Raw genomic sequence first — 13282 nt, 5'->3', positions numbered from 1 at the left:
CATTTCATAAACCCAGCGGTATGCCCTAGTCTTGAAAACTGTACTGGATCACTGAAGGCCATTTTTTAAGAAGGGTATCGTGGAGAAAGGTGTCACAGTTGAGTCTATCAAAAATGTATTGTGAGTATAAATTAAATTAAAGGTTACTTTTTAAAAATGTATTCTAAGCATGGTAAAGTTTCAGGATATTGAGTGAAGTTATTCTTCACTCACTGTGCTTTCTCTACGAATCAAAGTGGTGGACTAAAATTTTTCTCTTTTGTGTTTTTAAACCCATTTAATTACTGAACAAGAAAAAAGCAAAATAGAGAGATTTCTGTTTATTTTGTTAGCAATAGTATCTAGGACATCAAAAATCTGTCCAAGAAGGTAAAGGTTGTAAATCCAGTTTTTCATTTAAATAACACTCTCTTTGCTCTTTCAGCCATAGCAGTAAAGGCAAGTAATTGTAAAGATTTTTATCAAACAGAAAAAGGATTCTTATCAAAAACACAGCATGGCTATAATTTGCAGGGTGCGTCAGTACTTCCACATGAAAAGCAACCTAACATAAAAAGGATTGCACTGATAAGTCAGTGAGGGAGAAAGATTATATTTTAGTTTTTCAAAAAGGGTTTACAGAACAACAAAACAACAGATCGGAAATTTATTGCAGAAGTAGGCTCAATCAATTTATAAAATAATATTAAGGAACGTTGTTGCTGCCACCTACCACACTGTCTTCTGAAATTAAAAGACCAGTATCATTTGTTTGAGATGCTTTGCACCATTCAGTTTGATTTTCTATGCCAGCAGCCATATCACTCTGCAACTCACAACTGGCAGCCCACTGAAGCTAAGCAGGTGTGAGCCTGGTCAGTACCTGGATAGGAGACCTCCTGGGAAAAACTAAGGTTGCTGCTGGAAGAGGTGTTAGTGGGGCCAGCAGGGGGCGCTCACCCTGTGGTCTATGTGGGTCCTAATGCCCCAGTATAGTGAGGGGGACACTATACTGTAAATAGGCGCCATCCTTCGGATGAGACGTAAAACTGAGGTCCTAATTCTCTGTGGTTATTAAAAATCCCAGGGTGTTTCTTGAAAAGAGTAGGGATGTAACTCCCATTGGCCCTTACCAATCATGGGCTTCTAATAAGAATTCCCCATCTTTGAATTGGCTTCATTACTCTGCTCTCCTCCCCACTGATAGCTGATGTGTGGTGAGCGTTCTGGCGCACTATGGCTGCCGTCGCATCATCCAGGTGTGGCTGCACATCGGTGGTGGTGGAGGGGAGTCCCCATTACCTCTAAAGCGCTTTGAGTGGACTGTCCAGAAAAGCGCTATATAAGTGTAAGCAATTGTTATTATTATTATTAATGTCATTATTGCTTGCACGTCTGCAGAAGTCTTATAACTATATGTTCAGTGATGTCTTGGCAGCAGTGAAATTAATAGTTATAGATTGATAGTTAAAATAAGTTATTTTATTTCCACATTTTTCTTTCCTTGAAGCTGCCAGACTGGTTAGGTGAAAAACTAAACTGGCAGGTTGCATGGTTAACTTGCAATTTCATTGCTTTAGTACATCTGTACACAGTTGCACTTGCACTGTAGTTCACTTGGAATTATTTTCATAGCCTGGGTATCATAGCAAAATTGAGTCTGATTATTTAAATAAATATCAAATATTTATAAATTTAGATACCTGACTTGTCTAACAACTAGAACTTGACAGGAATGTAGTTGCAGCCAGCAATTTTATTTTTTTGATGTTCAGGTTCTTTTTTTCTAGGTTGCACAAGAAAATTAAATGCCGCTTGTCTTAAACTGGTTGAAATATTGGTTCAAATGTGTCAGTAAACATCCCAGGGTACAAGTAAAGTGTGTCAAGTTATATGCTACTATGGCTGAAATAGGAGAGGACTGTTATTTAAATTAAAAAAATGGATTTACAACCTTCACTTTCTTGGACAGGTTTTTGATTATAATTTAATTTTGACAGTTGACAATTGCTGATAATTATGTGACATAGGTCAAAATAGAACTTGAAACCTGGATAGTATACTACAGCTTTTATCCCATTAATGTCTTCAGAAAATCTAAAGATACTTTCCCAATAGATTCTTTATTAGTTGGTCTGTAATGTTTACAGTTTACTCTTGTCCCTGCCTGTGATTGTTCAGGTGTTTTGCCAGATATACTGTAGTAGAGATCATGACTGCATGATTTGCTAATTCAGAATAATTGTGTTGCTTTCAATTAAGGAATTGATTTCTGCCTAACTGCTTGTGAAATATGCAAGGATTTTTCCATGACTTAGATATTATGTTATGTGGAGTCATAGAGCACCATACTGATGACTCATTTCTTGGAGCACTTCTTCAAAACTGAATAGGCACAGTTCAAATCCAGATTTTTTCTGTCTGATCTATAAAGTGTTGCAATTCATGCCCTTCCACCCTTGCATAAAGATCATTTTGGTGAGTTATGGAATTGCATAGAAGGATGTTCAAGATTATTTTCTTTGTACAGACGTCATATTGGGTGCTCCACAATTCAGAAATTTTCAGGTTCTATCCATCTTTCATCAAAACGCTTTTTAACTGCATCATACTCATTATCCCCATGAGTTGTTCCATGCAGTGTTATTATTGCACATGGCTCTACTCTGAAGTTGTCTTCAGTAGAACATCACATTTTCCTGCCATCTATACATAATATACTGTACATGAAATTATGTATAAAATACGTTTTTTCTAGAGTTGCAAAAGGGTAGTTCTTTCACATGCTGAACTATTTTGTCTTTATGTGTTGAAAAAATCATTGAACATGTTTTCAACTGTTTTCATCAAAGCTTATCTTACATACATGTTGTCCGTATATGGTTTGCTATTCCAAGCCACACAGAGAGTGAGCTCATTACTGGACTGCACATGGCCACTTCTGCCAGTAGCAGATGGAGTAACTGCCTGATATTGCATTTTATAATTTTTCAAGCTTTCCTTTTATCATGGGTTGTTTTGGTGATTAAAGTTCTTGATGTGAACACTTGATGTTTTGTGAAAACACCCATTCTTGGCAAAGAACACGCATAGTTCCCGTACTTCTGAAAATTCCAGCCATAACTTCATCCAGAATGTGTGCAGTCCACAAACATTCCAGATTGATTTTTGGCTTTTCTTCCAGTTCTGGGAGACCCACAGTACAGTATGTTTATATATATATATGATGTTTTAAAAGATGCCAGAAGAGCTTAATAACTAAACCTAACAGCTTGAAGTAATTTCATATTTTATTTCATGGCCAAATGTAAGTGTCACGTAAAAGCCAAAAAATAAGATTCCTTCATGCTTGTTTTACTACATTGACAATACAAAATATTTCATTCCCATCTTTTTTGCTTTGTTCACCAAATTTGTTGTACCTCCAAAATCTTTTACTTTTGTGTTTTAAGCACCGAAAGATATTCAAGTCTCATTCAAAATGTCCATCTTTTTCATTCGTAGAAGGAAACCGCAAGCATTGTTGTTCTAGACCTGCACATAGCTCCCTACTGCAGCCATCTATTCAATTTCAGACTCTCAGTAAAGCAGAAGCAATTAGTGCTTTTTCCTACTTTGAAATATATCTAGGATATGTAGTATTTGTGTCAAGTGACTTCACCACTTTCTTGCCGATGAACAAAGAAGTATAATTGTACTATTATCAATAATGTATTTTACCTTTCTCCCTTTTGCAGAGATGAAGATGAACTGAAGAAATCTTTGTCTGAACTTGCTGATGACAAGACTGATAATGCTCACACAAAAAGCATCAGTCGAATTGGCAGTGGCAGTAACCCTTTCCTTGACATCACCCATGATCCTAATGCTGCAGTTTATAAAACAGGCTTCCTTGCTCGGAAAATCCACGCCGATATGGATGGAAAGAAAAGTAAGTAATAAGATTGGGCTATGACCTAGGAAACAAAGAATTATTTGGCTTAAAAACATGTGCACGTTGTTTTATCTGCTGGTCCTTTTTTATTTGCTGCCTAGGATTGCTTAAGAATGTCTTTTTGAATTGTGAAGGGCAAATTTGTTGGTGACTCAAAAATAAAAGTGATATCAGTTCTATTTATGCTATAGTGTATATATTCTATTCCTCTTTGATTGGTATCATTTTCCAGGTGAATTGCTGTCATAATTTCTTGATAGTATGTCAAGCAAGCATTATCAGTCAAAGAAAAATGCTTTGTTTGTACTCTGTATGAGGGTGTGTCTTAACTATCCGTGCCACAGCAACATAGGATGGTCTGTTATACTGTAGGTCACTAGATTTTGGAAATGTTCTTCAACATGGCAACAAAACATATAGTTCATTTGAAATTAGCAAACTATTATATCTAATTCAAAATTAAGCTGTCAAATAAATATATAATCATAATAAATTAATACTCAGTTTACTATCCTGAACAAGCTTGTTCAGTTTGCTGTTACATGGGCTGTAATTCAAATGAGAAATAATTGAATAAATCAAGAGGTGAATATTCAGACAAGCTCTTTTCAGCAAATTTCCATTGTGTGAGGCTGCAAAATAAGGTCTCTCTGCATTTTTGTTCTCATGGAATATAATAAACTCATTTAATTGCTTCTCGTCATGGTTGTTGTTTTCTAAAGCAAATGTGGAGACAAGTTAAGCAACCCCTGTCGTTAGCTTCTCAAATGAACTGCGCAGATAAGCCAATGCAGGTGGAGTCTCTGGACCCCCTTGGTTGGCTGTTACATCATGCAGGTCATTGGCATCATCGGTTTATCATTTTAAGTCATGCAGCTGTTGGAAAATTTGAGCTGTTTGGATCTGCAATAAAACAACAAATGAGTGTATTGTCATATTACAAAATGATTCCAAGTGATATTCCATGAAGAAACATGTAGAGGTCCCTGTGGTGTATTAATAAAATAACACGCCAAATGTTGTCACTTCTAACACTTTTCCCATGATGTCCTTTTCACTTTATTCTGTATTTTTTATGCCTTGTGCTGTTTGGACCTGCTCCCTCTGACTGTCTTTGTGAAAATGCAGCTTTGTGAGCCACACCTGTTGATCGAGGATGATCCAATCATGACCTTTTCTCATTGTCAAGCTACTTGCAACGTATCACTGCACATTTTCTTAGAACTATATGTTGCAAATAAATTACATTTAGTTATACGTGCTTTACCATAGCTTTGGTCATCTGTGAAACATTTGTCATGGCAAGTGAGCATATGTTGGACATTGTTTATCATTTTTTGCTGCTTTCCATTCTCAGATTTAGCTCTGCAATTCCGCTGGAGGTAGTCAATCAGGTTCTCAATCAGGCTGGCTATTTAAGATGGCTTTCTCCTCTGGTCCGTGCTCCGACATTGAGGTACAGAAGCAACTAACCTGTTTTCTGTAGCCAATACCTAGAAGCCTGTTTCTTCTCTTATTTTTAGAGCACTGATTCAAGACCTTCATCCCTGCTACAAACACCAGCCTTCTGCAAGCTCAACCCGCTGATTGCCTCCTTTATTTTTCTCTAGCTAGATTCACTGACTGTTCGCTGTCTCTTCCTTCTGTCCATACGTCTCTGTTTACACTTTTTCTGCTGCTGCAAGCCAGGCAGTTCTTTTCTCCGCTACACTTGAGCACTTTTTTTCCAGGCAGCCTTTGCCCGGTTTTTCTCAGTTCTCCAGTCACTGCCTTTTTTCAGTCTGCCTGTATCTTTTTTTTTACTTCACTTCACATAGCCATTCTTTTTCGGGAGCTTGTCCAGAAAAACCAGACGAGTTGTCCTAGTCCTGCAATTGAGCTTTTGTTAGTCTTCTCTCTGCAGCTCTGTTAAACCACGGCTGCAGCTTGACACCATAAATGAAAGACTCGCTTGACATCCCTGGAAGACTTCCATAAGAAGCAACTGTTTTGGCTCTAAGTTTTTCCAAGAGTAGGTTCTGAGCCAAAATGGCTTTTCGCAGCCCAGTAGAGGAGCCCAGCCATGGGTAGTTGAAATCAAGATTCACTTGAAGTATATAAGCCCTATAAATCAGGGCAGGAGGAGAGAATGAGAAGGGCGACGTTTTCGACTGGTAACGAGCCTATCCTTTACAGACACTACCACACTTTTGTTTGCCTGTTAATGGCATTCAAAGGCCAAAATAAGTAAATATCTTACGGTTTGAAGAAATTGAAGAGAGTCGCTCTCAATTCTAGCACCTCTGTGTTATATTAAAATACAAGCTGATTCTGAACACTTGCATGATGAGCACATTATTTTATATACTGCCGTTCATATTGTACATGTTATTTTATATACTGCCGTAATGATTCATATGGGTGATTTATATAGGGTATATTGAATGACATGTCTGACATTTCAGTGGTTGCTGTTTAATTTAACACAATGATTCCTTTTATATGTGAAGTGTGCTTCTGAAATATTTCTGGCAAGCCATTGTCATGGTCAAGTACTAGTTTTCTTTTTTGGATTGAAATTCAATTTAATGAATTAGTTATGTCATTACTTGTACTGTACGTTTAATCTACTTGAGTACATTCATAAAAAGTACATTCAGCCGCTTCCAGGGTTGTAGAAAACCCAACATACTTAAATTTGACTTTGCATAAAAACCCTCCATACTGTAGGTGCCATATTAACACCTCAAGTTTATGGAGAATTCATATAAGATACGTTAAGAGCAAGTAGTCGAGTAAGTTCCTTCCACTGATGAATAGAGTGGAGAAAGCGTAATGCAGTCACCACCAGCATCCACCAGAGCTCCATTTTATTCTTCAGTTTTGCTTTGTTCTTGAGCACGTGTGGCTTCCTCAGAGACTCTACTCTTTCTTCATATCTCTCTTTTTTTAATGTTTCATTATTAACTGTGTATTAAGGGCTTGCTACTGTATATTTGGTGTTGATTGTAATTATAAGGTTTTACATTTTTTATAAAATGTTTTTATATATGAATATCTATTAACGGTGATTCTCTATATCTGTTCACGGAACTTCTAGGAAAAGATTGCTTCTGACATTCTGCTTTTTCTCGGGTTTACGTTACTTAAGTCAGGAGTGGGTCTTTATGTGTCTGTGTATGTGCACAGCAGTTCCTCAGAGAACTTTACTTTCTGCGTTATGAGCACTATGATAGAGGAATCTGAAGCGCCGATAGTGGGTTGAGGTTGTCAGTGTGGATTCAGCACTGGGTTGTTGGAGAGTTGGGTGGCACCTGGAATGAGCTTATTTCTTTCTGTATAAAAGAGAACTGAATAAGACAGAGACCTAAAGTCTTGTGTGAGACCTAAGCCATTTTGGAGAAATTTGTAATGTCTGTTCTAATTATTACGGACACTTCACACATTGATACTGTGTCAGATTGCTGGAAGGTTATGGTTAAATCTGGACCTCTGGCAAACAGTCCACACTTCTGTGTTGGAGGATGTGTTAAGCTATATATCACCAAATGTTGTTTTTTTGTGCAGAAAACTGGGTATTTGTTCTTTAAATCCAGTTTGAGAAATTAAAACAATTTTATACTTTTAGCAACCTCTAACACAGCACTGGTGGACCATGCTGTTATGGTATAAAAAATATTGCTCAATTCTGTACATTTTGGGCCCTATTAATGACATTTCCTTTTAATGATTTTCTTATATTTACTTATTAAATTAAGGTGAATTCTGATAGAAGTGATGGAAACAGCGTATTTCTTCTCAAAGGTGTTGTGGCCCCATAAAACAAGATTCCCAGCCATGTTGCTTGAGCTGATACCCTGGTTTTTCTTAGGAAAAAGCTGGCTGAGATCCTTTTCAATCAACTACTTACTGCCAAATGGGATAGATACTGTAGATAGGCCAAATGGTGTCCTCTTATTTCAGATATCTAATTTACAGGTTCAAACCCACGAGCTGTAAAGTGCCAGATGATTTGCTTTCACTTTCTTTTTTGGAAGAGAACATCAAATTGTGAACATCAAATCACACTGTGGCTGTGTTGTCTGTGTAAAGCTGCTTGTTGCACTGCAATTTCCCTCACGGGATCAATAAAGTATCTATCTATCAAATGGTAAAGGAAAAGCATTCAATGTGCAAATCATGCCATTAAAATGAAAAACAACATTTCAAGCCTGTTTGAAAAGCTTATCTTCAGTGGGTTGCAGAGACATCAGTCGGGAATTTAACAAACCTCTGCTTTCAAGGCATCTTCAAAACGGTCATTTGGAATAGAGGATGCCCAGGTGGATGCTTCTGATAAAACATATTTTAACATCGTAGGACACAGCAATTCCTGAGAATAATTGCTGAATAATGTATCTTGTATCTGATGATGGAACCTAACAAAGAAATGGATGAATAGAATTGCTAAGATAAAAATCTGGTTTATATTTACTTATCTATTGGCACTTTCATTATTTGAAGGTTTAAAAACCTTTGGAGTTTAAAGAAATACTGTATCCAGTGTAGCCATTGTTTTTGAAAAACTCCAATAAATCTCAGTTCTGTTCTGTACTTAACAGACACATTGCAAAGGGAAACTTGGCAATAGAGTGATGTATTGCTGCAGCCACCTCTTGGGCCTTATCAGCCCTTTGGTTCCTGTTCTGTCACTACATCGGTACATCCAAAGCAACCCTGAATCACTCTAGACTAATATGGTTTCCTTCATTTGCATTTGTTTTGAATGTGTAACACTATATAATACTATAATGTCAGTTATAGTACAGCTGCTACAATTATTACTACTTATTGCTACTATTGTTTTCCTGATAATGGCTTTGTGAATTTGTTGAGTGACAAGGAATAGTCATAAAATCATAAAAAGCAAAAACAAAGATTTCACAGAGCACAGGACTCTTCTTTAAAAGATGTGTCAAATGCATTTTTAAGTAGAGTATTTTAGGGCCTCCCATTAAAAAGAAACATAGAGATTTCTTGATGTGTAAAACACCAAAGAAAGTAAAGTCAAAGAATAGGTTTTCATTTACGTTCTCTTTTACAGGGAGTAGGAGTACAATTCTGATTGTGTCTTGTTAGGAGAGCTGTGAAGTAGGCCAAAGAGACTGTTGCTATGCACTTGACTTTCTCCTCCATTACCATAGCTTTCTGTCCTCTCTTTTAGATTCCCTCAAAGGTGGGGGAGATTGAACGGAAAACATAAAGAGCAGTGTAGGATTTATGCAGTTTGTGGTGAAATGAGTCAGAAGATAATTTCCATTAGGATATACAGTACAGTATTGTATTTGTGACCAATATTGTTACACATCTTTCACTGGGAAAGCAAACACGGTACAGTACATTGTGGTATAAAGGGGAACTACAGTCTCAGTTTCTCAGGCTGGTTATTAAATCTTGGTTACAAAATAAATTCATTGACTGTATAGAAAAACTTGACAAAAATTTGACGAGTTAATCACAAATGTATGTTGTGAAAGTATTATAATTTGCCATGTTGTCTCAAACCCATGGTCTCGCCAAGAATTGTGACATAAAGCGGCCTTTCCTGCTCACTAGTCACTGTAATAACGAATGTAATGTGATGGAAGAGCGAACAAGTACAGGTTGTGCAGCAGATATTTCACTGCAGAAAGTTTCAATCATGATCTGCATGCATAGTTAACAAGTACGTTCCATTTATCGGCAAAACCGTCTTGAAGTCCAGAGCAATATTTCTATTGGATTAAAAGAGATGTCTTCACAAGCCCACTTGTTTACAATGTAATGGGGCCACATCTACTCCCTGGAAGTTTTGTTACCTCATTCTGAATTGCAGAATATGGTGCTTCACATACCTGAAAATTGGATTTTGTGATATAAGTTGAAGGTTTCACAAGTTACTGTGTACATTTTACTTTTATTGTGGCTTGAAATGTACTCATCAATAATTCTTTCTAACGCCGAAATATAAAAATAGCATTACAGTTTCCCTTTCACAGATTGCACAATTTATGATGAGGGATTAAGTCTATTGAGACAATCAGGGCTAAGAGAATTAGCCACCATGGTTCATTTACAGCCCTTACTACTTTACTTTAAATCCAGCATTACAAAGGCCAAATTCATAGTTTAAATCTGTGATGTTAATATTTTAATGTAAATGTCTGAAATGTAAAAAAAAAATGTTTAATGTTTGTTGCAGCTCCCAGAGGCAAAAGAGGGTGGAAGACCTTTTATGCTGTTCTCAAAGGAATGATCCTTTACTTGCAGAAGGTAAAAATGTTTATTCCATTTCATCACGCTTGAGTCTTTAAAGCACATTTAGTCAACGTGGATCTAGAAGGCAAAGCCTGTTGGGTCTTAACTAACTTCTTGGACTGCTACAGTCGTCTAGTTAGGAACTGAAGATAGTGTAGATTAAGTCTGGTCTGGTAGATTGAAAGTCTGGTCATTTGCAGTTGAGGTACTGTAGGATGCCGTAGTTTTCCAGCCCAGTCACTTTGGAGGATATTAGGAGAGCTGGGGATCAATGGCAAAGATAGAAAGTCAGCGGTGCAACAGATGATGGAGGTAGCAAAAAAAGCCTCATGCTGGCCTCATGCTGGCTCTGGTACAGATGGGATTATTCATTATGATCTCCAAAGGCAAGCAGTGGCTGATCATCACTGCTGTCCCGCTATCCTGAAGAAGTACTGGGTTAAGGGACAAATCTTCTTGTGACGGATAGACCCAGCTGATGATGCCAAGGCAGACTGTTTCATCTCCTCTGTATTTGATACAGTGGAATGAGAACTGGTGAAGGCGTACTAAACAAATTGTGTAATAGGAAAAGCCTCTAATTTGCGTAATTAGCGAAGTACTACTTGAATCCTTATTAAGCCGATTCTCTTCCTAATTTATACCAGTGATCAAGAGTCTTAAAAACAAAATCACTGGCTATATAGTTGAAAATGTAGAATTTATATCAAAGGACTGGGAGGAGGAGGAGGATGATGGGTCAGGTGACCTCCTTTCATTTATGTTTTCATATTATTTTAAATTTTTTTGTATTTGTGCTCTAATAAAATTGCAAACTGTATTTTACATCTCGTATGCCCCCAGCATATACTGTATACAGTAAATGGCACACAAATTGCTTGAGGTACTGTAACACCAGCTTGTTGACACAAGTTAGAAACTACTTTTGTTTCTTTTTTAATTGCAGTTGTTAGGAAGACAATTGGTAGGGAAAGGGAATAACATGCAATATCTGACTTTTTATTCAAGAGTCTGGCCTTTTGGCTAAGATATTAAACCATGTAATCAAAAGGTGTTTGTGCTTGTTTAGCTGTAATACTAACTAGATATAGTATATGTGTAATATTACAGTACAGTATGTGTTCTGTAATATACAAAACAAGTGCTTCCTGAGGAATCTTTACACTTCATATCAATATCAGCAGGGTGTTAACCACAAAAAAATAACCATAATCAATATACAGTAAATTGAATTTTCTGCAGTCCCTTGTAACGGAATTCCTTTTCGTTTGCTTTGCAAGCCATTTTCTTTTTCCAAATGAGGATTGAACTGAGCAACATTAAAACATCCCTGGCTTTACCTTATTGCTAGTTTCAACAATATGATTAATGATGTGCTATAAAGGCCATCGCCTTTTACTTCCCCCTTTCTTCAATGTCAGACTTGTAGTCTGTTTTTAGATGTCAAGAAATATGGTTATCAAAATAAATGTGCTTTGTTGTGCAAAAATAATTATTCTTAACTTTTTGATTTACCTACAATTCGCTTTCATCATCAGGGGTTTATTATATGTTTGTATAGTCGGTAAGCAGCTGTATTCCACCACTGTAGAAAAGAACTGTCCAAATTTTTGTGTTAAATCAAAAAGCATTCCTTTTGTTAAGCCCAAGGCTGTTTTGGAGGCTGAAGAAAGGAATTGGAGGAGATGCATTTCGGAGTATGTTTGTAGATTGAAATAAAACTAAAAAAACCTGGTTCCCATTGGGTTCTGAGAAATCCATCAGACTTACAGTACAAGATTTTTTTTAAATTTTGTTTTCCAACCCAGCTATGTAACAGTCCATACTGTTAACTCAATAGTGAGGTCTGCATATTTAGTCTCAAATATAGGCCGCCTGGTTAGACTGTAAGCTTTGTACTTTGTTCCAAATAGTTGTAAATGTTTTGGAGAGAGCGGTGCTTGTGGTTGGACTGTGATTTGTTTGTAGATGCTAAATGTTTTTAGTTTGTTCAATGCCTCTATGCTGAAAGCATCATAGTTAAATTTACAGTGCTGCAGTATGTACTTCAGAGGGTTCTCAAAGTAATTTTCATTTTCTGACAGAAAACAGTTTCTAAAAAAAATGTGCATGCAGTTAAAAACCAGTGGAATAAATTCAAAAGCTGTCTGTTATTTATAATTAATTTTTGTTTCCATATGCTGAGAAACTTTGTACATTATGTGACCTATATTTTCACGGGTTATCTTAAACAGAAACAAATGGTGATAGATTAGAAGATAAAATCCCTTAATATTAGTTATTATATACAGGAGGTCAAGGATGGAAAATCAATATCTGTTTTTACATAGGTGAAGACAGCTAACATACTGTCTGACTCAATTGATAAGAATAATATAATACACAATGAGCATAACAAAATAAACATTTGCCACAGGGATAGAAAGTAGCTTTAAAATATTTCCAAGCTGTCGTCTTTAGAGATATATTTAGACAGATGCATCCCATTTTGCACAACGCTACAAGGAAAATTCCCACGTTAGTGTTCTTGCCTCACAGTAATCAACACAATCCTTAAACTATACTGTATTTTGGTAAAACATTCACTGGGAGTGCATTACCAACCAAGACAATATAAACTGACAATACCATTTGTATTGTAACTTTACTGCTAATGTGCCAATAAGCTCCTGATATCTTGGCATGCCAATGATAAATTAGTATACTATAAAATATATTAAATGATACTTACAGTATTTAACAGTCATAGCCTTTTGAAGTTTGTTGAACAGAGATTCATCCTAGAGAGAAGTAGTGGAGATTCCAGGTGAATGTCAGGGTGTGTCAATACATACCTGCATCTACTGAACATTGATACTGTAACACTCTCTTTTCTTGGGAGCAGGGACTGTGGAGCATCCCAGTGGGTATAATACTAATAAACTGGATTCTGGATTGAGACTCGTCAGTCCAATGGGATTGCTGTACTGTAGCTTATTGTCATCGATTAGTGGTATTGTAAAGTGCTCCTTTATTGTGGGTATTCCCTTGTTCTGTGTGTTGATCCTCTCTTGTCTAGTAGTCCTCCCCTTAGAAAGCATTGCCAGGTTCATCAGGGTACCAGGTGTCTCCCCC

General features: G+C 36.7%; 1 protein-coding gene across 1 annotated transcript in view; it reads left to right on the top strand.

Annotated features, from left to right (window-relative positions):
- psd3l (pleckstrin and Sec7 domain containing 3, like) overlaps positions 1-13282 on the top strand; it is a 231074-nt gene that overhangs the window by 188862 nt on the left and 28930 nt on the right. The window contains exons 11-12 of the mRNA XM_088910121.1: positions 3717-3910; positions 10113-10183. Coding sequence (XP_088766247.1) covers positions 3717-3910; positions 10113-10183 — 265 coding nt within the window. The remainder of the gene's footprint in view (positions 1-3716; positions 3911-10112; positions 10184-13282) is intronic.

Source organism: Atractosteus spatula, chromosome 3 (genome assembly GCF_055471065.1).
Source record: "Atractosteus spatula isolate fAtrSpa1 chromosome 3, fAtrSpa1.hap1, whole genome shotgun sequence".
Lineage (NCBI taxonomy): Eukaryota > Metazoa > Chordata > Actinopteri > Semionotiformes > Lepisosteidae > Atractosteus > Atractosteus spatula.
This window is presented reverse-complemented; position numbering and strand designations above follow the sequence as displayed.